Source organism: Prionailurus bengalensis, chromosome D1 (assembly GCF_016509475.1).
Source record: "Prionailurus bengalensis isolate Pbe53 chromosome D1, Fcat_Pben_1.1_paternal_pri, whole genome shotgun sequence".
Taxonomy (NCBI): domain Eukaryota; kingdom Metazoa; phylum Chordata; class Mammalia; order Carnivora; family Felidae; genus Prionailurus; species Prionailurus bengalensis.
In genome coordinates, this window is record NC_057346.1 from 49,580,957 (window position 1) to 49,605,098 (window position 24,142).

Consider the following 24,142-nt stretch of genomic DNA (forward strand, 5'->3'; position numbering starts at 1 on the left):
CAATCAAGACTTTAAGTTTTGGTTTGCAAAAGCTTTATTTCTAAATATACATGTGATTTTAACAAATACTTTTAATAAGCAAAATTAACAGTGTTACTAAAGGACAATCAACAATATAAGATAAAGTGCCAAAGTGTTTGAACAAATGTATGCTGGAAAAAACAATGGCTTTATTTTTTATTTTTATTTTTTTAAGTTTATTTTTGACAAAGAGAGCACACGTGCGCACAGGAGGGGCAGGGAGAGAGGGAGACAGAGAATCCCAAGCAGGCTCTGCACCCTCAGCAAAGAGCCCAGTGTGGGGCTGGAACTCACAAAACATGAGACCATGACCCTGGTCGAAATCAAGAGAGTCAGACATTTAACCGACTGCAACACCCACGTGCCCAAACAAAGGGTTTATGTTTTAAAAAGCACGACGATACCTATTTACTATTTGCCTCTGTTCAAGTTCTCAAAATGGCAAGATTGCCTTCCATACCACGGGAGCCAAGTTTCCAAACAGATTTACTTTTAAAAGTTTAGCAATTAGGTTCAGGTGACTTATGAAAATAATTCAGGAGACCAACTGCTTTTAGTCTCAGGCACAGAAGGTGGCCAATTTTTTGAAAACGGAAGGCAACATTTGACTTCTGAACAAGAATCAAGTCCCAAAACTGACTCTTTGCAAAACCAGTCTGAACTTGTGTTAAGAGTTTTCTGTTTTGTTACTCCTGCTGTAAACATGTTCTTTAACTCCTTTTTAATTAAACATTTTTCAATTCTTCGTTTGACACATTTCAGTTTCTTTCTCGGTGGTTCTTTTTGATCAGGAGAATCACAGGCAGCAGAGCATTTCCTTAGACTCAAGGCTTGGAATCCAAGCATTTCTGAAGGAAATACTTTTTTAGTGGTAGGAGGGACCCATTCATCTTCGGTTTCAAGACACTCAGCAAAAGGACTATTGTTGAAAACCTCTGGTTGTGGAATACCAGATATAACAGGGCTTCTGGATTTCTGGCTCGGCGTCCTTACATTGTTTGGACAGCTAGGGGTGACTTGCTGTGCATCATTTTCAGAGGAAATCTTTCTTTTTTTATAGTTACCATCAAGATCCAAATAAAGGTCAGGTAAGTTTTTGAAAGCTCCTTTCATCCCATGAATTCTTGTTTGGTGGAATCCTGCAACTGGAGTTGACTGTGAACATGGAACAAAATCTTGGCTATCTACAAAATCATATTCTGAATCTGACTGACAATGAGCTGGAGAAGAGCATGTTCTTGGACATAGAGTGGCAGACATACTTTGCAAAGATAATTTTTGTGAAAACTGGCTGGAATTCTCAGGGAGTGATCTCATTAGAAAATCAGATTCTATATGATGACTTTCTGCCAAAGATTTTCCCCACTGTAACAAAATATGCTGTGACTTTTTCGTAATTTCTGTTGTGATGTCCATTTCTTTAGCACTATCATCAAAGAGATCAGCAGAAGCATCGTAGCTACCTTCGTGACCAGTAGAATAGTTCTGTGTTAAGTTATTATTGATATGTCTACCAGGCATTTCTTTCAGTGTAATTGTAGTTGTATCTGGACTACAGCCAAGAGCTTCTGAAGGATACGTAAGTTTCCTGCAAATTGCAAAACTGTCATCTTGGTTCTTTGGCCATCTACAATGTTGTTTATTTTCTAAGTTACAAAGCTCAGAAACATCATTATATCTCCTAGAACCCAAAGCTACCAACTTTTCACTCATTTCTGAAAGTGATTTTTCTCCACACCTATTGAAGTATTTGCTACTGAGACAAGAATGGTCACTCTCTGAAGTAGTGAGCTTAAGTGAAATTTCAGCCCTATGTAGTGGAATTCTGGTAGACTTCAGAGTAACTGTTGTTCCTAAACTTTTTGAAGATGGAAACAGAGCTGAGAGATAAGCATTTGATGGAAAATATTCAGAAATATCACTTCCATTACTATTTATTGAGACAACCTCTGCTGTGTTATTTAACTGTGACTCCTTTTGAACACAAGGACTTGAATTTGCTTCACAGTTGGAAAAGAAGTTATCTTTGCTACAGCTTGCCTTGACTGTTGCTTGTGATGATCTTAAAGCTACAGGTGGTGTATGCAAGGCTCCAGTTCTCTGGGAAGCCACAGATAACCTGACGTGGTCTGCCTGTAATCTATCGATATTATCTAGATGACATTTCCTATTACTGGCATGTGTCTGAGTTGTAGCAATTTCACTTTCGATAACTGCCAGGAACTCGTTCAGGCTTTCAGAGAATGGCAGATCATCCCAAATCTCAGTGTCACAGTCCTGGGAACCAATAGCTGTTTCTTCAAGTCTGAGTGATGAAGGTGTACAACATGTAGATCTCTTCTGAAGACTAGGGGGGTTATCTAAATCAAGATACTGGTCACATGTTAGCTCATGCTGGGAATATTGATTTTTAATTTCCACTGCACTGTGGAAGGATTTTTTATTATTTGACTCCAGGAGCTCTCGCATTTTTAAAGGGAAAAAATTAGAGTCCACAATTCCGATTTCATGACTGCTATGGACTACACTGGGCTGATAAGCTTGCAAGGCAAGTTCTTCATCCAACTTCTGGGCTGTACTCTTTTTATCCATGTATGAAACAAGGCTCCAAGAACCCTGAAAGGCATCATGGCAGCTATGGGAACCAGTGGCCTCGGAAAAAGAGATGCACTTTCTGTTCTGGTAAAGAGTACCAATGGCCTTGCTTTGTTCTGAAGCTGAAAAATCATCACCTGTTAGGTGTGAAAGTGTGTAAGTGAGTTCAAGTGATGCCTGCCAGAATCTTGAAAAACTATCTCTGCCATGGGACTTGAAGAAACCAGAACTGCTGTCAGGGCCACATATGCTGCTGAGATCACTATTTGTGTGTTCTAAAGCAAGTAAGTGGCTATTTGGTGCCTGGGAGCCATCATGAAGTTTCCTGAAATGAGAAAGCTGCAAAAGCTGATGGAAGTAGTCAATGACAGTGAAGCCTGCAACACCTGGGTCTGGTAGAACAATGTGGCAAGCTATTAGTGCTCTTACTTCTCTCTTGTGGTCAGAACGTTGCTTTAAGAAGTTATTGGAATCTGAACCTCGTCCATGTTGGTTTCCAAAATTCTGTCAAAGTAAATGAAGTTAAATGAGAATACACATTTTTTCCTTTGACTCAAAGGTGAAACAGGGACTTAACAGATTAAAACAGACACAATTACATCTCCTACTCCTATAGTTTTAATTTCTGTAGTGTTATAGGTAGAGAAGCATAAGTAATAGAAATAAACCTTGGAGTAAAGAGACTGGTTCTAACATTTACTAGGGTTGGGGCTTAGGACAAATTATTTAACTTCTCTGAATCTTAGTTTTCTCATGTATAAATTAAGGATAAATATGCAGGACTACTGTATTATCAATAATACTTGGAAAACTATAGTGCTTAGCAAATAGTAGTTGCTCAATAAATAGTGCCTACTATTATATTTCTCATTAGTGTCCATAAACTTCGAATGTTTAAGGAAGTGTTCCCACTCATAAAGAAGAAGAAAAAAAAAAAAAAAGGAAGAAGAAGAGAGGCACTTGGTGGTGCAGTTGGTTTAGAGCCTGACTTTTGATTTTGGTTAACGATCTCACAGTTCGTGAATTTGAGCCCCACATCATCTCTGCACTGACAACGCAGAGCCTGCGTGGGATTCTCTCTCTCTGCCCCTCCCTCACTTATGTCCCTTCCTCCCTGCCCCCAACCCCGCCAAGATAAATAAACTTTAATAAAAAAAAAATAAGAAAAAGAACAAGAACCATCTAAGACTTTAACAGGAAAAAAAAAGCTCCGTAACTCCTAATTTACTGCTTTGAGTTTTTCTCACTGTTCAGCTATGGAATGCTCTATTCCCACTTGTGAAACCCTGAATCCAGTGTGGGCAAAATTTCCATTTGTTTCCTTTAGCATAGAGGAGACAGAAAATGATTATTCCTTTAGAGTCAGTATATTCTTGTAACTTCTACATCACTTTTGTAATTCTTTTTTCTTTTTTTTTTATTTTTGGGGCAGAGAGAGACAGAGCATGAACGGGGGAGGGGCAGAGAGAGAGGGAGACACAGAATCGGAAACAGGCTCCAGGCTCTGAGCCATCAGCCCAGAGCCCGACGCGGGGCTCGAACTCATGGACCGTGAGATCGTGACCTGGCTGAAGTCGGACGCTTAACCGACTGCGCCACCCAGGCGCCCCAACTTTTGTAATTCTTTAAGGCCATCCTTCCCACTTATCCTTAAAGTAACCAATATTCAGACGCTTTGCTTTCCATGTTCATTCCCTCCTTCTTTTACAGCTGATAGAATCAAAAAGCTAAAAGAGTTGATACAAATTTTACTACAGAATTTAAACAAAATTTGGAGATGAAATAAACACCGAATATCAAAACAAAATTATGTATTCTGAATTTAAAATAAATTTGGATTTTCAAAGCTCTGAAATCTTTGAACTGGGCTCTTCTGACTTTTGAAAGAGGAAGCTGTCACGTTGGTGTTTTAACAGATCATGTATAACCTATTTTTTATACATTTACAATGTTATAGACTCTCACATTTATGACTCCTAAAAACTACTCAGAAAAGTCAAATCATTTATTACAATGGAAATGTTAAAGGAATACTAAAAAGAAAGCTAGTTTCAATTACCGTCACTCCAAAAATAAAGCTTTGTCCAATGAAGCAAATTTCAACTGCTTTAGTTAATAGGTTCTGAACTGCATCACTGTCCAGTGTTTCTGAAATTTCATTATGGTCCTGAATGTACCTTGATTGGAAAGAAAATTAAAGATGTGAAGAGAAAAAATTTGAAATTTTAACTTGCCATAAAGAAAATACAATTAGTTTGAAAATGCAGTATAACCTTTTCAGTTACATGTAGGAAAAAAGTGTCTTTAAAAATAAGGCATTTTGCTCCCTCTCTAGTGTCCCATAGCCTAGAAAGCCAAAAACGATCAAGTGTATTATAAAGTAGATGCCTTCCTAGTAATCAGGCCCAGTATTTATTCCAAAAGTGGCTGTAGGAGTAGTAATGGAATCTCTAGCCCTTGTCCTCAAAGCAGAGGCAATTCTTTTCTCTTCCCTGGCAATGCAGTTTGCTCTCAACTATAAGGAAATAGAGATTTCTTCTGTCAGGGGATTGGGGGAGGAGGGTAGAAGACTGAAGGGAAGAAAAAGTTTTAATTGCTTATATATATCTTTCATACGTCTCAGGACATCTTATTAGGTCAAACTATGCAGATGAAGACACAAGGTAAGTGAGAGGAACGACAACATTTCTACCTCTGATATGCAAATATCCCTCAATAGCTTCTTCAACCTCAAGGGACTTTAGCCACTTCAATAGTTTGAAATGGTTTGAAACAATTTTACTTTCTTATTTCGTATTTCTCCAATCTGGATTGGACTATTGTAAATTAATACTTTAACTACAGTTCAGTTGGTCTAACTAAAAGGAGCCTAGTTTAACATCACAATGTGTAATCAGAAAATAAATACCTTTCTATTTCTTTGATTATTTTTTAAAGGAACTCATGATCTGAGGTCAAGCTATCATATTTTAACTAAATGCATACTATCTTAAAAACATGTATCTTCAAATTCTATTGGTATACTAAATGAGTAGCTAGAAAAAAAAATGCTTTAAATATTCTTACCTGTGCAAAGCAGTGGCTGTAAGACCAAAAAATGCATCTAAGCAGCTCCCAAATACAGTAATGCCAAACAATTTGCTTGATTCTGCAACTTTTAAGGAAAGTTTATATCTGTAACTGGCATTTTCAGCTTTACCAGTGGAGCCACATTTTGGACAATTAGACCTGAAAGAGTGGAGGAAATAAAAAAGGATAGAGATGTTCATTAATTTTTTTTATATTACAGGAAACAAATCTGGAAAAGATTAAAAATAATATTGCGTGTACAAATGTACTTATATAACTTATATCCTTCTTAAACAATTTCAACCAACATCTTTTGAATCTCTATTCGTAACAACTACTTTTACGATTTAAGTAGCACCAAATTGATAGAAACCTGAAGAAAAACTGTGTGAGAGGAGAAAGTGGAAAAAGAGGGAGAGAGAGTGAGAGGGAAAGGAGAAAGGGAGGAACAGATAGATTTTCTTATTGGGTAAATTATCATTAACAAATCGAGGGGCATCTGGGTGGCGCAGTCGGTTAGGCGTCCGACTTCAGCCAGGTCACGATCTCACGGTCCGTGAGTTCGAGCCCCGCGTCAGGCTCTGGGCTGATGGCTCAGAGCCTGGAGCCTGTTTCCGATTCTGTGTCTCCCTCTCTCTCTGCCCCTCCCCCGTTCATGCTCTGTCTCTCTCTGTCCCAAAAATAAATAAACGTTGAAAAAAAAAAACTTTAAAAAAAACAAATCGAGGCATATAATAAACAGTCTAGAATTGGGAGGCAAAGTAAACATTAATGAAGTGAACACCACACCAACCGAATACCTGATGTTTAATGTCTATCTTTTATTAAGAAAACAGTATCTGTGAAGAGAATAATGAACAATCTTGAAATATTTAAAAAATCTTGATACACAAAGTACCTAGTTCCATGGTCAACTGTAACTCTACTGTTATGTACTAGCAGTCAGGTCTTGGGATAGTTACTAAATCCCTTAAAACCTTGATTTTCTAATCTGTAAAAATGGGGTTGAAGAATAAAATAGGACAAAATCTAAGAAAAGAAAGTAAAGAAAGGATCTAGTGCAGATCTTGCCAAATTAGTAACTATTGGTCTGCTTCTTCCTCATAGTTATATTAAATACTGTGATGATTACTGTCAACTCTACTTACTGTTTCCCTCCTTTCTAGTTGTTTGCAAGGTCTTACAACTGTGATAGCCATCTTTCAGGTTCTTAAATTTAGCAAAATAACCCCTTAGTACATCTTATGGTAGTTGTTAATCCTAGGACTTTATTTTTGTCTCGTGTGCCTAATGATCTGGCTTCAAAATGAGTGGTAAAATGCAAATAGAAAATAATGTTAGAGATGGTTGTATAATTGATGGTTGCCAGATAGCCACTAGGGGGAGCTTAAAATCCATAGTTCACAAGGTGACTATTTTGAACAGAGGTTAATCCTTTCTATAAGAAGTTACTGATTCATAATCACTAGATCTGTGCTAATTATTATCTTTTTGCCACACTGAAAATGGCTCTGTGCTAATCCATTCATCTAACCTTACCCTTATGTATTAATAATGCATTTGGGTCTAATGTAAAACTATTAGTAAATCTTAGAAAAATATGCATCAGCATTTTGCAGTTTACAAACTAAAGTGGGGGCCCTAGAGCCTACCTACTAGTCAACCCTGGCCACTACTGCTTCTCTAATTCCTACTTCCCTCTAGAAGCACCTCCTACATGGAGAATGCAATTTGAAAATCATCACTGCTCTAATTTTGAAGGTTAAAAAAAGAAAAAAGTTAACTCCATAGGACACAAACACCTGTTTTGTTTGCTGTTGCTAAAGATTTGAGGTTCAATAAAATTCTTAGGGAGCAGACCTTTTGCTCTTCATTGTCTCTAAAATGTGTAAAGGCTAGAGTATAGAATTCTTCTGTCATAAATTTGCTCTTCTGTAACCGTGGGGAAATGAGAGAAATCTTCCTTCCTTCCTTCCTTCCTTCCTTCCTTCCTTCCTTCCTTCCTCCCTCCCTCCCTCCCTCCCTCCCTCCCTTCTTCCTTTCTCGTTCTTTCTTTCTTTCTGAATGTGGAAGCAGGGCAGAGGGAGAGAAAGAATCTTAAGCAGGCTCCATGTTCAGTATGGAGCCAATCACGGGGCGGGGTCCCATGACCCTGGGATCATGACCTGAGCCAAAATCAAGAGTTGGATGCTCAACCAACTCAGCCATCCAGGTGCCCCAAGAGGGTGAGGAATTTGTTTCCTGTGTTGGCTTACAAATGATTCCAAGTAAGAAAAAAGGGAAGCAGAAGTAACAGTAGAAAAGATACACACTGGAAATCACAGGGATGTATTTTTTCTATAATGTCAATATAATATATAGAGACAATAGGTTATATTTCTGTGGACTATAGTTCTACATGCAAGGACAATTGCTGTGGGTTTTATGTACCGAAACAGTTCAGTCAGAGCTCCCTTACTAGGGCATCTTAAGCTCTGGAAGGGGGTCAGTGATGTCATTCTGGATACATATTCCACTGCTAATTTGAAGGTAACTTGGTAATTAGGAATATAGCCAGTAGTCATGTTGTTTAGGCTTGAATATGTTTCTGCCACTAACTAGATAGCTGTGTTATTTGGGGCAAGTTATTTAACTTTTCTAAGCTTTAATTTTTCTCCTCTGAAGGCTGGCATTAACAATAGCATCACCTCATAGGGCTGGTGTATTAAAAAATATAATGCTTACAAAGCTCCTAGTAAAGTACTTACGTGTATGGTAAATGTTTGTTAATGTTATCTATTATTATTACCAGACTCAAGAGGGAACAATGGCACTACTGTTCAACCTAAATTTTTGAGGCAGATTACTTTTAAAAAAAATTTTTTTTACTGTTTATTTTTGAGAAAGAGTGCAAACAGGGGGAGGGGCAGAGAGAGGGTGAGACAAAGAACCGAAAGCAGGCTCCAGGCCAAGCTGTTAGCACAGAGCCCACCATGGGGCTCAAACTTGTGAACCATGAGATCATGACCTGAGGTAAAGTTGACTGAACCACCCAGGTGCCCTGAGGCAGATTATCTTTAAAATAAATGACTTGGTAAAAAAACACACCCCAAAACCAGTTTTAAAAATATTCCACATGTATAGACTACTGATTATGTAGCACACAATGTCCTAATAAGCATTTCATGTATCTTAACTCATTATATCCTTTATAACAACCCAATGAGGCAGATATTACCTTCCCCATTTTGAGGCCCAGATAATTCAAGTGACTTGCCCAAGGCTACAGTTTCAAGTGGCAGGGTTGGGAGTTTGGCTCCTGAAAAGGCAGTTTGGCTCCAGAGAATTATGCTTTTTAATCACCATAACATACTGCAATACGTAAAATGTACCTATAGAAACTATCATATTGTCATTCATTCATTCAACAAACGTTTTTGTGCTTTTGTTATAAACTAGACCTTGGCCTGGATGCTGAGGATTTAATGATGAATACCACAAGTGGGGTTGTTCTGAGTTTATAAATGCATACCTGAGAGAATGGCTCAATAAAAGAACAAGTGATAAGGGGATCTTCTAGAAAGATCCCTTAAAGTCTAGATGGGTGTTGGAACTGCTAATCCTTCCCCATTGAATGCTAACTAGACAGACTATTTAAGAATATTGCTGGGGGAGGAGTGGGGGTGGCGTTTGGGGGCTCAGTCGATTGAGCAGGAGCATCGGACTTCCACTCAGGTCATGATCTTATGATTCAGGGCCCCTGTCCAGCTCTGTGCTGAGTGCTGAGCCTGGAGCTTGCTTTGGATTCTATAGCTCCCTCTCTCTCTGCCCCTCCCCTACTCACGCTCTCTCTCTCAAAAATAAATAATCATTAAAAAAAAATTAAAAAAAAGAATATTGCTGGCATACTATTCTTCCATACTACTAAGTACTTACTATATATCCTCTATGCAGAAAAGAAAGTGTTCTTAAAAAACTCCAACCCTAACCCTTACTTGTACTTTAAAAATCAAAGAATCTTAGACTCTCAGGTATAATTGGCCTGTATCTCAGGACCACAATAAAGTATTATGTGTCAAGCACCATTCAAGCTGCTGAAAGGTAGAGATTTCTAACAGTCTCTGTTCTCAAGTAATTTATTTAAAAAAATAATCTAGGTATAATGCAAAAATAAACAAACAATAAGGAAACAAAGAAAAAAACCCTATTTCTAGGGATATTCCAGAAGTGGACTAAATTTTCATCAGGATTGAGATGTACTCTCAAGAAGTTATTTTTCTCCTCTAAAGTAGAACCAATCCAAGAAAATCTTATGTCCTGGTACGGTGAATTTTTTCAAAAGAACTTATTATAACTAACTTTTATGTAATCTAGTCCTATAACTTATTTTTTTTTTAATGTTTATTTACTTATTTTGAGAGAGAGAGAGAGAGAGAGAATGAGAGCTAGTGAGCTGGGGAGGGGCAGCTGTCAGCTCAGAGCCTGATGCAGGGCTCGATCTCACAAACTGTGAGATCATGACCTAAGCCGAGATCAAGAATCAGACACTCAACTCACTGAGCCACCCAGACGCCCCATAGTCCCACAATTTATTAAACAAAAGTACAGTTCTGTCTGTAGGCACTTTCACCTTTAGTACATTGGGCAGGCTTTTCTCTGGAATGAATTCTCTGACGATTAAGGAGCTCTGAACTCCACCTAAAAGCTTTCCCACATTTTTTACATAAAAAAGGTTTCTTTCCACTGTGGAGTCTCAGATACTGACTTAGATATGAATTCTGACTGAAGGTCTTCCTACACTCATTACACTCATAGGACATTGATATGCCCAAATTCGAAAGACCCCCAAGAACAAACCACCAGAGTCCAGAGTCAAAGCCAAGCGGCAAGGGTCGTTTATTGCAGGTTCGAACCCGGACCTCCGCGCACTCGTTACCGGTGACGCTAAGAGGTCACGAGCGAGGAGGATCTTACAGCTTCTTTTATAGACAGGCACAAACAAGTTAGGGATTTTTCGCGGTTACAGAGCTGTTATTGGTTGTCATTTAAATTTGAACACTCAGCAGAACTTGATTGGTTCCCGCCTTTAGGTCAGACCACAACCGGGCACGCCCTGGCTGGTTCCGGGAAGGCGGGGGGGGGGGGGGGGGGGGGGGGGGGGGTCTTTTCTTTGCAGTTGAGGGTACACCTGGTAATTTTTCTCTTAGTCTCTCAACATCTCCCCTGAATGAAACCTCCGATGCCAAAGAAGATGAGCACTCCACCGGAAGGACTTCCTACACTCATTACATTTGTAGGGTTTCCTCTTGTATGAATTCTCTGATTTGTAGGGTTTCCTCTTGTATGAATTCTCTGATGTTGAATGAGGTTTGACTTCTGGTTGAAGGTTTTCCCACAGTTGCTACACTTACAGCATTTTTCTCCAGAATGAATTGTCTCATGGATATACGGTGTGAGTGATAAATGAAGACTTTACCACATTCACTACATTTACGGTCTTCCCTGTGGGAGTTTTCTTATGAGTGAAAATCATCTGCCTGAAGCATTTCTCCTGGACAGGGGACCGCCTTGTTCTCTCCACTTCGGGATTTCTCTGTTGCTGCTCTAAAGTGCTCTGAACTTCAGAGGTAGCTTCAAAAGTAGAGGTGTCACTTGGTGAGTTTTTCTGAGAACACCTGTGATTCTACTTTGTAATGAGTGGTTGTGGCAGTGATCCTTTGTCCCTGGACTGTGTGTCATCTTCACTCATTGGGAAAGGCCAAGTCTCCTGAGATTCACACTGGAACTGGGTCTCCTTAGACTGGAGTTGGATGCTTGGTGCCTCCTGGGCTGCTCCCAGAGGTGCCTTCTCCTCCCATGGGTCTTCTTGTACAGGTCCATGTGTAGGGCCTAGGATCTGGAGGTGATCAGGCACCACCTGGTTTATGTGGAACCAAAACTTCCAAGAGACCATCCTCAGAGTAAGCCCAAGGGGAAGGAAGAGTAGCTTGAATCTTGTTCAGGGCTTTGAAGGCAGAAAAGACACACAGAAACACACACCAACTGCTCCACCTGGCCTGAGAGAGATCTGAACTTGGCAACTCCCCCTCTACTGTTGCTTCTCTGTCCAGCCTAAAGACCAATGCTTTGGCTCCCCTAATGGATCACATGTCCCCTTCTTACCTATAGTCCTGGTTCACCAAGTCGTTTCTGTAAATGCTCTAGCACAGTTAGTTTCCTTTCCACTTTTGGGATGGTTTCTGGTATGATGGATGTAAACCTTACTTGCCCTTGAGTCGTAGGAAATCTATAGTGTACACATGTATTTCCTCTCATGCTTACAGACTTTACTTTTTTTTTTTTTTAAGTTTATTTATTTATTTTGAGACAGAGAGAGAGAGCAGAAGGGAAGGGACAGAGGTGGCGGCAAAAGAGAGGATCCTAAGCAAGCTCCATGCTGTCAGTGCAGAGCCTGACACAGGGGTTGAAATCATGAACCGTGAGATTATTACCTGAGCCAAAGTCAAGAGTCGACGCTTAACAGACTGAACCACCCAGGGCGCCGCCACAGGCTTTATTTTTACCTTTTGGAGACCAGGATTAGTCGAGAGAAGCACTTCTGACATGATGGATAGATAAAACTGGAATTCTGGAGAGCAAGAACTGAGGCAAGAAGAAATCTTCTCCCTCCATTCATGTGTTCTTACTGTGTCCTACAAAACAAAATAGCCATGGGATGATTGGCAAATCTTTAACTGTATGTACATAATTCATCTCTTAGGAAAACAACTTAGCCTCCACTGTAAAGCAAATAGATAGATGGCTTTTGTGGTTAAGTGCCAATGTATTGGAAAACTCATTTTATTTGTCTGCCTAATTAAAACTATTATAGTAAGAAAACAAGATTTAAAACAAAGTAGCTCAAACAAATATTCTGTTTTTTAATAAATGCTGCATCCCAGTAACCAGGAAAGATATCATTTAGACCTTTGCACATATTTAAAAGAGCTATAAGAGCTTGTGTCTTCAATTAATAGGAAGGAACTTAAAGAAACTTACATGATTCTTTTAAAGATTCTAAATTGGTAAATGGTTCTTTTTGGCTGAAAAAAAAAATCGCCTTATTAGATTTCGGTATATATATTTTACACAGCCTAATGAAAAAAAAAAGATAATTCTGATTCTGCAAACAGAAAAATAAAAATGTTACATGGTCAAGAGAGTACAAAGTACTTTAAGATCCTTGTATAAAACACTCAGAGAAGCAGAACAGTAAAATAGCAATGGTCTCCTCTTTTTAAAAATTCAAATGTTGGTTTATCAAAAATTTAAAAATTGATTAGCTTGGGGCCCCTGGGTGGCTCAGCCGGTTGAGCGACTGCCTCTTGATTTTGGCTCAAGTCATGCTCTCGTGGTTCGTGGGATCAAGCCCTGTGTCGGGCTCCACACTGACAGCACAGAGCCTGCTTGGGATTCTCTCTCTCTCAAAATAAATAAACTTAAAAAAAATTTTTTTTAAACGGATTAGCTTATTCAAAGCATGTTTAAGATAGAGTTGCATCAATAAATTTTCATTTGTAAACATATGGCAAAAGGTTTCAATTTCTGAAAATGGGTGGAACTGTTTCTGTGACTGGCATCAGCAAATTCAAACAAAGGGATACTGATTCTATCAATCAAATATTTCTGTGAAAATAAAATCTTGCCATCTAGGCAGTAAGATGAAAACCTGCAAAGATGAAACATAAAGGGGCGCCTGGCTGGCTCAGTCAGTAGAGCATGCAACTTTTGATCTCAGGGTCATGAGTTTGAGCCCCATATCGGGCATGGAGCCTACTTAAAAATGAAAAGATGAAACATAAAGGGATTTATATAAATCACTGACCTATGTTATTAAAGGGAGCATAGAAAAAAGAAAAAATCTAATCCTAATTCTTTGTTGTTAATCCTTGTTTTGGGACCCTTAGGATAACGTGAGCAGTAAGGTTTTATCATAAGCAGATATGTAGTCCCAGATTTGGTTGTCCTCTTAGGTCACAAGGCAATCTCTAAGGGCAAAGTAGAGTAGGTGAATGGGCTACAAGGGGAAGGCAGAAAGGTCACAGAATACTGAATTAGTGCTCTTAACCTCAAGTTCCTTTCCAACACAACAAATGATAGAATGTAAGTCAGCAAAGGCATCTTCCCTCTAAATCTCCTCTAAAATCCAGTTTGGGGTAGAGTATAACACGGTGGTACACCTATCTGTGAGCTATGGGAGATAAAGGCACAGCTCCCTCCTGAAAAATGTTGTCTCTTACCTGCTTAAAATGATGCTATTTAGATTGAAGCCACAGTTCCTTACAATGGTCTATGAGGCTCTTGGTCATTTAGCCTTACCTCCTTGACCTCACCCTGTACCACACTCCCTCTTAATCTCTGCACTTCAGTCCATACTTGCCTTTTTTTGCTCCTCAAACACACCAAACAATTTCTCTTCCCAGAAGCTTCTGAGAAGAGTAATCTGTAACTCTAATGTTACCCCTGAGAGAGCCCCACATTATTTCAAGTAGACTCACCAGCTTTCCTCTTAGCTTCTGTGGCATCACTCATTTTATTCCTTCATAGAACTAATGCTGCTTGTGATATATCCAACCATGAAAATGCATATATTATCTTACTTATTTTTGTTTGTTCTACCCCTACTAGTCTGAAAGTTCCTTGAAGAAAGGGATGTAGTCTAACTTGTGTTCTACTATATATCTCCAGTGCTCAGAATATATTATACTCTCAATATTCTGAATAGAAAACTATGAGCAGAATTTTGCAATTTAAGAAAAAATTTCATGATAGTAGGTATATGCAATATAACAGAATTTCCTTTTTCATTTAAAGCTCCATTTAAAAAGCCTTCCTCTGGGCACCCAGGTGTCTGAGCCGGTTAAGTTTCTGACTATTGATTTCAGCTCTGGTCATTATCTCTTGGTTGGTGGGATAAAGCCCCATGTCAGGCTCTGTGCTGACAGCACGAAGCCTGCTTGGGATTCTCTCTCTGCCCCACTACCCTCCAAATAAATAAACTTAAAAAATACAAAAGGCTTCCCCTTTTAACAAAAAGATGATGGCTTTTCTTTTTTTTCTGCATCTTATACTACTGTACTTCTATAGTCCTACCATCTGTTTTCTTTGTCTACTCTAATCATTTCCATTTGGTTTTATTCTCCCAAATACCTTTTCTCTTGATTCTCTCTCGTTATTTATGTGTCAGTAATCTATGCTTAAAGAGAACACATCCCTTGTTCTCTTCTCAACCCTCCAACATTTCCCTATTACATTTCTCTGCCTTTGCTTCTTTTCATTCTTCCCTCTAAAATGTTCTTTCATTTTCCTGGCTAATGCTTATTCTTCTTTAAGAGTCTTCTCAGGGGCTTTCATCTCCAGGAAGCTTCTCAGGTTAAAGACCCTACTTTTTTCCACATCATAGTAAACTTACCTGTTTAATGTTTTTTTGCTGGAAACCAGTGTAAGTTCTTAGAGGGACCATCTCATTATATACCCAGGGCCAAGCTCAAAAACTGTCAATCTGAACTTCAGCTGTTAACTTTCTTCTTGATGTTTAGCTTTCCTTTACCTAAGCCAGTTTTGCCATATACCACTAAATACACAATTTTACCAAATCACAAAATAATCTTATATTTATATAGAGTGCACAGAATAGTTTCACATATAATACCTTATTTAAAACTTATTTTAATCATCCACATTATATCTTCATTTCCATTGTTCCCCCTTAATTGTGGTCAAATTATGAGCAGAGACTATCTTCTTTAGGGCTCTAAAATAGAATTTTAGGGGCACTTAGGTGGCTCAGTCAATTAAGGGTCTGACTGGATTTTGGTTCAGGTCACTACCTCATGGTAAGATTGAGCTCTGCAATGGGTCCGGGGCTTGCTTAAGATTCTCTCCCTCTTCCTTTGCCCCTCCCTCGCTCACGCTCTCCCTCAAAAAAATTCTAGACATAAAAAAAGATTCTCTGGGTTCGCTGGGTGGCTCAGTTGGTGAAGTGTCCAACTTCAGCTCAGGTCATGACCTCATGATTCATGAGTTCAAGCCCCACATTGGACTCAGTGCTGATAGTGCAGGGCCTGCTTGGGATTTTGTCTACCTCTTTCTCTGCCCCTCCCCTGCTCATGCTTGCTCTTTTTCAAAATAAATAAACTTAAAAAAAAAAAAAAAAAAGAAAAAGATTCTTTCTCTCACAAAAAAGTAAAACAAAATATTGTACCACAACTATATGGGCATTCATCAGATCATATTCTTAGACAAACTGTTATCAAATTCAAACCTTAGGAAATAGAATAAACCTTAAAAGATAACTAACTAGGACGCTGTGCTATTGTAGGGAAAACAATGAAAAGATGTTTACTGTCTAATTGGGCAGACAGCTCACCAACAAGTGAAAAACACAAGCAGAAATATTTGGGTTATTTCTAAATTCACTGTGCAAGCACTAATTGCTAGATTTTAAAAGTAAAATTGATTAAATTATATTTATGTAAGGGTTTATTGCCCTCTAGTGGATCAAATAAGTATGTCTAAAAAACTACAGTATTTACAAATTACTGGCAAAATGAAAAAGGTCATTAAACTATTTTTACTATTTATGTTTCACCTGGTAAACTTCAGAAATGGAAAGAAGGCTTCTCATTAATTGTCTGGTGGACAAAAATGCATTAAGATCCTTTCAGGCAGTCACTGTTAGTTATTCCTTTTGCTGTTTTTATAGTATTTCCTTCAGGACACTTGTTATCTAGTTGGTTTTAGCTCTCTACTGTCTGGCTTGTAGTGTGGTAAATTCACGTTTGACAGAGAACTGAATGAAGCATCAGGAATAAATATATACTAAAGTTATGAAACCTTATGATAGACTTGGGAACAATTTCATATTTAGTACCTCTTGCTTTTGATAAGGATGGTGATATAGCGTTACAGTTCTTTCAGCTCTAGCACAGCCAGAAAACCATATTCCAATACATATTATCAATTTTTTATTGTGCAGCTGCTAAATACCAGGTACTGGGGATAATATAAGTGATGGGCAAAACAGACAATAATCACATAAAAAATTTAACTGAATTTTAACATAGTAAACTCTATAAAAAAAACTAGGGGCTCCTGGGTCACTTGGTTAAGCATCTGACTCTTGATGTTGGCTCAGGTCATGATCCCAGGGCTGTAGGTTCAAGCCCTACATTGTCCTCCTCACTGAACGTGAAGCCTGCTTGGGATTTTCTCACTCTCTCTCTCTCTCTCTCTCTCTCTCTCCCCCCTGCTCACATGCTCCTTCTCTTAAAAAAAAAAAAAAAAAAAAAAGTACATAATGCTATGAGAAAATATAACAAGGAGACTTTTCTAGTCTTAGCTTGGAGGAGTGGGGAGAAAGGAAAATAGGCAAACACATAATCTTTGTTTGAAAAGTATTTTGGGGGCACCTGGGTGCATCAATCAGTAAAGTGGCCGACTCTTGATTTTGGCTCAGGTCATGACATCATGGTTAGTGGGATCAAGCCCCACACTGGGCTCCACAGTAACAGTGTAGAACCTGCTTGGGATTCTCACTAGCCCGTCTGCCACTCATGTGCACTTGCATGCTCTCTCTGAAAATAAACTTAAAAAAAAAAAAAAAAAAAAAAGGTATTTTGAAAATGCATTACATTTATACTTTTAAAAACCAATAAATATAAAAAAAACACTAGGTAGGGAACTCAGCAATAACATATAAAGCAAATCTTGGGTCCTCTCAATCTCTCATACATAAAAGTAGAAACAAGGAGGGGTGCCTGGGTGGTTCATCTATTAAGAATCCGACTCCTGGTTTCAGCTTAGGTCATGATCTTGTGGTTCGTTGCCTTGAGCCCTGAGTTGGGCTCCGTGCTGGCAATTCAGAGCCTGCTTGGATCCCCTCTCTCTCCCTCTCTCTGCCCCTCCCCTTTATATTTGTGTGTGTGCTTGCACTCTCCCTCTCTCTCAAAATAAATAAAGAAACTTTATAAAAATGCTCTGGAATACCTGCTTTCTTTCTTTCTAGTCAAGCTATATGAGAATATGAACCATATCCAAACGTGCTTACTAATTTGCCATGAAAAATTATAATCACAGGGGACACATCTTAAGCCCGTATTTTCTTTTGGGTATAACTGTATGTCAAGCCAAATTATAAAGAGAAAGTTGCTTGAAGAGGGGGCATTACGTGAATCAAATATTTTAATGGAATCAGGTTAATACAGCTGATGAATCTTTTTCACACGAGAGATGGTTTTGACAATGGGCCCAGATACATAAATCATTGATTACCATCCATTTTCATACTAGCCAAGTGGTTCTCAAACTTTAGTGTGCCTCAAAATCACCTAGAAGGCCTAATAAAATGGACTTCTGGGACCCAATTTGAGTTTGACTCAGTAAATCTGGGAGGAGGACCAGAGAATTTGTATGTCTCACAAGTTCTCAGATAATGTTTATGCTGCCTAGGCTTGAAAATCACTGGCTAGCCACTGAGGCCATCGGATAGTGAACAACACTTGTGATTAACATGGTTATAGTGAAATCGTAAAGCCTGAGAGCATTACAGTATCTTTCATATTACTTTGTAAATCTTTGCTCTAATCTATCATCTGGGGACCCTTCAGCTTACCTCCTTCACTATCAATTTCCTAGAAAGCAGCTTAATATGAAAAACCATGCCCCTAGCCCCTACATACACACACACACTAACATACTTTTTTTTCTCCTCTGGGCTAACCTAGAAAATCAGAATAATTTTTTTAAACATGTTTATGTATTTTTGAGAGAGAAAGAGCACACAAGCACACAAGGGGCAGAGAGAGAGGGAGACAGAGGATCTGAAGTGGGCTCTGCGCTGAGAGCAGAGCCCAAAGCAGGACTCATGCTCACAAACCTCAAGATCATGACCTCAGCCGAAGTCAGATGCTTAACTAAGTCACCCAGGTGCCCCTACAGTAATTCTTATTAAATGTTAGATCTTGGAGAAAAATTTAATTAAGTGTTTAATATTGCTGGGCACACAAATTCCTGTCTCATTCAAGGTCCTTTTACCTAGACTAAGAATCAAATTGACATGAGACTGGTTAACAAGAAATCAAATTTAATACACGCATACGTACAGGAATCCACACAGACATGGAAATTCCAAAGACAGTCAAGCAAAATGAGGTATACTGTATATGTTATCCTGAACTAAGGAGAAGTGGGTAGAGGAAGTACAAAGCTTTTCCTGAATCTGCTAGATTTTGATTGTTTTTTAACTCAAAAGAATCTTCATGTCAAAGAGGCCCATCATGGGGCAGCTTCCATACTCCCCAAACTGTTCTTGCTTTGCAAGAAAACCTGTCACTTTGCTGCTCTCAGATTTCCTGTTTCATACTATATAGGCCAAGAGGCCTCACCTATGGGAAGGGTGGCTATTTTGAGCTGTTTACTTAAAACTATCTAAAGGTCACCCCCAAGGGTACATTGTCTAATTTTTCTAAAAGTAGTCATAACAAATCCTTGAGAAATGATTTACTGACAGTAACATGAAAATTCTAGAAAGGGATAAGAGAAGGCAGGAGACAGAAAATTAAACAAAAAACAAAGAAAGAAAACCTCTTTTGTTTGGAGAAGTATTGGTGAAAAATACTTTTATTAATTTTTTTAAGTTGATTTATTTATTTATTTTGAGAGAGAGAGAGAGAGAGAGAGAGAGAGAGAGAGAGAGAGAATGCCAAGCAGGTTCAGTGCTGTCAGTATAGAGCCTGATATGGGGCTCGAACTCAGGAACTGTGAGATCAGGACCTGAGCCAAAATCAAGAGTTGGCTGCTTACCTAACTGGACTACTCAGGAGCCCCAGTGAAAAATACTTTAATTTTTTTTTAACATTTATTTATTTTTGAGAGACAGAGAGGCAGAGCGTGAGCAGGGGAGGGGCAAAGAGAGAGGGAGACACAGAATCAGAAGCAGGCTCCAGGCTCCGAGGCTGTCAGCACAGAGACTGACACAGGGCTCGAACCCACAAACCGTGAGATCATGACGTGAGCCGAAGTCAGACGCTCAACTGACTGAGCCACCCAGGAGCCCCCAAAATACTTTTAAAATACTACCCAAGAGGGGCGGCTGGCTGGCTCATCCATAGAGCATACAACGTTTTTTTTTAATGTTTTTTTTTTTTTTAAACTTTTTTTTAAATTTTTTTTTCAACGTTTATTTATTTTTGAGACAGAGAGAGACAGAGCCTGAATGGGGGAGGGTCAGAGAGAGGGAGACACAGAATCTGAAAGAGGCTCCAGGCTCTGAGCTGTCAGCACAGAGCCTGACGCGGGGCTTGAACTCACAGACCGAGAGATCATGACCTGAGCTGTCGGACGCTTAACCGACTGAGCCACCACCCAGGCGCCCCTAATGTTTATTTTTGATAGCACGCTTGAGTTAGGGAGGGACAGGAACAAGGGAGACAGGATCTGAAGCAGGCTCTGTGCTGACAGCAGCAAGCCCGATGCAGGTCTTGAATTCACAAACTGTGAGATTATGATCTGAGCCAATGCTCACCAACGAGCCACTCAGGCACCCCAAGCATGCAACTCTTAATCTCAGGACACGGAGTTCAAGTTCCACACTGGGTATGGGGCCTACTTAAAAGAAAAAACCCAAAACAACAACAAAAAACTCAGAACACTACCCAAGAATATCTTAGTACAACATAGTCTGTCTAATGAATTTATGATACATGCAGTACTATTCTAGGGATGGGAAAGGGGACAGTTACAGATAGAAAAGACAGGCTCTAGTGTTCAAGAAATTTATAAGGTACATATAATATCTGCAAGATCCAGATTTCCACATCTCAACAGCTTACCAGAGAGCCAACTATTTTGATATTTCATAGACATCTCAAGTAAAAAAGGTAAAAAAGTTGAATTCTTAGTTTCCCCTCAAACTGCTTTGTAGAAGCTGCTTTTAGACAACAGTCTTGAGCAATGGAACGTAGAGCAAGGCAAAAAGGCGCACAGTGACCACCTGGCTGAATACAGACAGGCCCGTCAGGTGACCCACCTCAAAATATCCGTAGGCCCTAACAGACCAATGGACCAGTTACCAAAAAAGGGAAAATTCCATTCGAAGCCACACCTCCTCATCTTCTCCCTTTAAAAATGGCCCCCCAACCCCCACTGCCTTGAGGCAGATGGTCTCTCCTTTGCTGTCCTGCCCACTGCTCCCTTGTGGTGTATTCAATAAACTTCTATCTCCTTTGTTCTGCCTTGGATGAATCCTTTCACCACCTGCACTGTGCCACCGGCTTCTATGTGATTATCTCCCCACATTTGGGGGCCGCCATCCGATCTGACAGACATCACATTCTTTTCTTACAATTTTCTTCATCTCACCAAATGGTACAACTCTCCAACCACTTAAGTCAGGTCAAATACCTAGGAGTCATCTTTCATTTATTTTTCCCTCAGATCCCACATTATACCCATCAGTGTGTCCTTGGATCTATTTCCATATCTAAAAACCATCATCTACTTTCCCTCCCTTATATTCTGCCACCATCTTAATCCAAACCACCATCACCTGCTTCTGCTGCTGCATTAACCTAACCACGTGATCTGGTCCCTGCCCATCTCTCCAGACTCATCACCTGTTCTTTCTGAATATATTCCAGCAACACTGGTCTTTTCTTAGGTTCTTGAACACTCAAATGCCAAGCTCTTTCCTGCCTCTAGGCCTTTGCACAACCTATTCACTCTGGAATTTTCTTCCTTTTCTCTATTGCGTGGGTGGATTATTCTCACCTTTTAAGCCTTGTAAACTGTCCACTCCTCTGTTAAAAAGAAAATCACAGATCCCAAATGGAGTCACTTAGGCAGAGTCCCCAAACCAGGGCTTAATATCTAAATCTAACTGTAGTTTCAACCTTCCCCAGAAATGTAGTCTTAACTAGTCAGTAAGGAATTTTCCGATCTGTGCCGACATCGGGCTCTCTCCCTCCTACAAAGGTAATCTGTATAAGATTCCTCGCTCTCCCCCCTGAGGGAAAGTGACCTTGCCTGGAACAATCCTTTTTTTTTTTTTTTTTTTTGTAATAATTTTCTTGCCTCACTCTCCTTCCTATAAAAACCTTCCATTTTGTACAACTCTTCAGAGCTCCCTTCTACTTGCTAGATAAGATGCTGCCTGAATCATTTAATAAAGCTAATTCATTTTCAAATTTACTTGGCTGAATTGTTTTTTAAGACCTCAGGGAGGCCTTCCCAGACCAACCTAACTCCACCAGATTCCCCTGTTATCCTTAACTCCCTGCATAAAAGGTTTAAGTTCCATTAGGTGAAGAATCTAACTTCTTTACCATTGTAATCTCAGGGCCTACCAATTCTTGGCAGAGGGAGGCACTTACAACTATCTATGGAATAACTACTGGATATTTTGTGACCCAATCTTGCAGGGCAGTAAAGCCTTCCTGACTGAAAAGTCTTAATAAACTGAGACTTAAAGAAGAGGTAAGAATTGGCTACGTTGGGGATGGGGTTAGAAGAGGTCTGCAGGTGAGATGGGAAGGTGCATTTGAGGAACTCAAAAAAGGCATTTCGTAGGACTGGAGCCTAGAGTGGTGAAAAACAAAGAGAGGTAGGCAAAGGCTAGGTGAGAAGGACCCTGTAAAACATGTGAAGGAGTTTAGACTTAAACCTGAGGGCAAATAGGAAGCAAGGAAACGCTTTAAAGGGGGGGGGGGGGTGTCCTGATCAGATCTGATTTACATATATCCTGGCAATATGGAGACTGGATTGGAAAGTAACATGATTGAAAGAAGACTCGCTGGGAGGCTGATGACTTAAGTGGCGAGAACTTTAAGGATTTGAGATATTTAAGAGGCTGGTAATGAGTGGCTGGATAGGAGATAAGGAAGGAGTCTAGAAAATTGCCAGTTTCTGGTTTGAGCACAGTGGTCACTTAAGCGAAGCACTCTTCCCTCCAGGCCGTCAAAGAGGTTTGGAAAAGACTCCCTTTCCGTACGTATTACTCGTCATAGCAGCCTACTAAAACCATATCTCTGAGCACCTCAAAAGCTGGAGTAGTACTTTTCCTCTTCGTATTACCGGTTCCAGACACTCCCCCGTAACTAGCTCGATGGCACAGTAAATGTTGAGTAAACGTTCGCTGAGCGGTTATCAACAGCACTAAAATTTAAATGACCGACCTTTTTACTCTTTACCCTCCCGACCACTGTTTTACGGAAAAGACTAACTCCCGAAGAAACAAAATAGAACGCTGTTAAGTCTCATTTATAACGACAATGAAGGCTTCGTTAGGGGCCTCGTCCTTTGCGCGCCCCGTGACTCTCTCCCCACAGCTCCTCACCTGAGACACAGAACCGAGACCTGCCCGGGCGACGCTCGTTGGCGCAGGCCACCAGGACTCAGCGACCAGCCAAGCGCCTTGAATCGAATCTCCCGCGTCCTTTTCCGCAGGAAGTGACGCTTTGGCCTTGGTCCCTCAGAGCCAATCAGAAGAAGGCGCCGCAGAGGGTGGAGATTGAACACCGCATTCTGTGAGCATTCGGGTACGACCATTTTCGTCGAATTGGGGGTAGAGAGACAGGGTTTGGCGAATGTTCTTCCCTGACTGGTGGGGTAGTGGCACAGTCTATAAAGCTGGTTTGGGGGGTAGCATAGGAATCTCAGGAAAGGGTGGTAGCGCCTCTCCAATCGGGGTTCAGCAGGGTGACTGGAAGGAGGAGTGGTAGCTGGGCGAAAGGGGTTGGCGGCGCGGTGAAGACGGAAGGGAGGCTACCCGGAGCCGGGAGAAGAAAGGGGGGCGTATCCTGGGAGAAGGGCCCAGGACCAAGCGGGATTCGGGGGCTACCTGGGCGACTCCCGTTATGGGATGAGTTATGTAGGCAACATAGAAGTTTGGGGTGATTCATGAACAGAGAGTACCACAGGAGGTGGTTGGCTAACATACTGGAAGTGGGTGCAAGGAGCCAGACCGAGTGGTCTGCGAAGCTGTGCTCCATTGCCTCCTGAGTCACCCAGTGCAAGTCCCCACACTTCTCGGAGTTTCAGTTTCTTCATCTGTAAATGGGAGTAGTAATCATACAGGACACACAAGATTGCTGCGCTGCTTGAGTTAAATGAGTTGGTATGTGTGCCATTATGCCTAGCGATAATAGTGACATGTAAAGAACGCTCAATAAATTGTCATGGTAGCTATTATTATTACCATTATATGGGGTTTGCTGAGGGCAAGGGGTGTGGCAGTGGAATTGAGGCAGACAGGGCATGGCAGGGAAAGGTGGGCTTGGGGAGCGCTCAAGGAAAGGATGGGATTCCGGCAGTCAGGTAGGAGGGGTCCTGAGATGGTAAGGGCAGACTTGGAGTGTGATCGCAATTAAGGTGGACTCTAAAGAGAGAGACTGCACGGGAGGAAAATAGAAAAGTTGCGGCACCTTCTGGGACGCGGGCGGTG

The 24,142-nt window shown here is 40.3% G+C and overlaps 2 protein-coding genes across 5 annotated transcripts in view; one reads left to right on the forward strand and one right to left on the reverse strand.

Moving 5' to 3' along the window:
- Nucleotides 1-16: 16 nt before the first annotated feature.
- Nucleotides 17-23,155, reverse strand: DDIAS (DNA damage induced apoptosis suppressor). The gene is made up of 5 exons (XM_043580101.1): nucleotides 23,036-23,155; nucleotides 12,228-12,356; nucleotides 5,683-5,844; nucleotides 4,676-4,793; nucleotides 17-3,120 (listed from the first exon to the last, which is right to left on the reverse strand). The coding sequence occupies exons 2-5, from the start codon at nucleotides 12,338-12,340 to the stop codon at nucleotides 544-546; spliced, it is 2,970 nt and encodes a 989-aa protein (XP_043436036.1). The 5' UTR covers nucleotides 12,341-12,356; nucleotides 23,036-23,155; the 3' UTR covers nucleotides 17-543.
- Nucleotides 23,156-23,177: 22 nt separating this feature from the next.
- LOC122483275 (prolylcarboxypeptidase) overlaps nucleotides 23,178-24,142 on the forward strand; it is a 77,524-nt gene continuing 76,559 nt past the window's right edge. The window contains exon 1 of one of the 4 annotated variants that reach the window (XM_043580103.1): nucleotides 23,178-23,237. Coding sequence is in view for 1 of the 4 variants with exons in the window: in XM_043580102.1 (XP_043436037.1) it covers nucleotides 23,997-24,015 (19 nt within the window). In the remaining 3 variants the exon portion in view is untranslated. Of the gene's footprint in view, nucleotides 23,238-23,264; nucleotides 23,816-23,927; nucleotides 24,016-24,142 lie in introns of those variants that run through there. The other 3 variants (XM_043580104.1, XM_043580102.1, XM_043580107.1) reach the window with 3 other exon arrangements.

Excerpts from the sequence above, each read along its gene's own strand:
- DDIAS (XM_043580101.1), bottom strand. The coding sequence starts at position 12,340 with ATGAATGGAGGGAGAAGATTTCTTCTTGCCTCAGTTCTTGCTCTCCAG. Across the intron at positions 4,794-5,682 it reads ACAGCCACTGCTTTGCACAG|GTACATTCAGGACCATAATG; the intron begins GTAAGAATATTT and ends TTTCCAATCAAG. Across the intron at positions 3,121-4,675 it reads GCTTTATTTTTGGAGTGACG|AATTTTGGAAACCAACATGG; the intron begins GTAATTGAAACT and ends TTACTTTGACAG.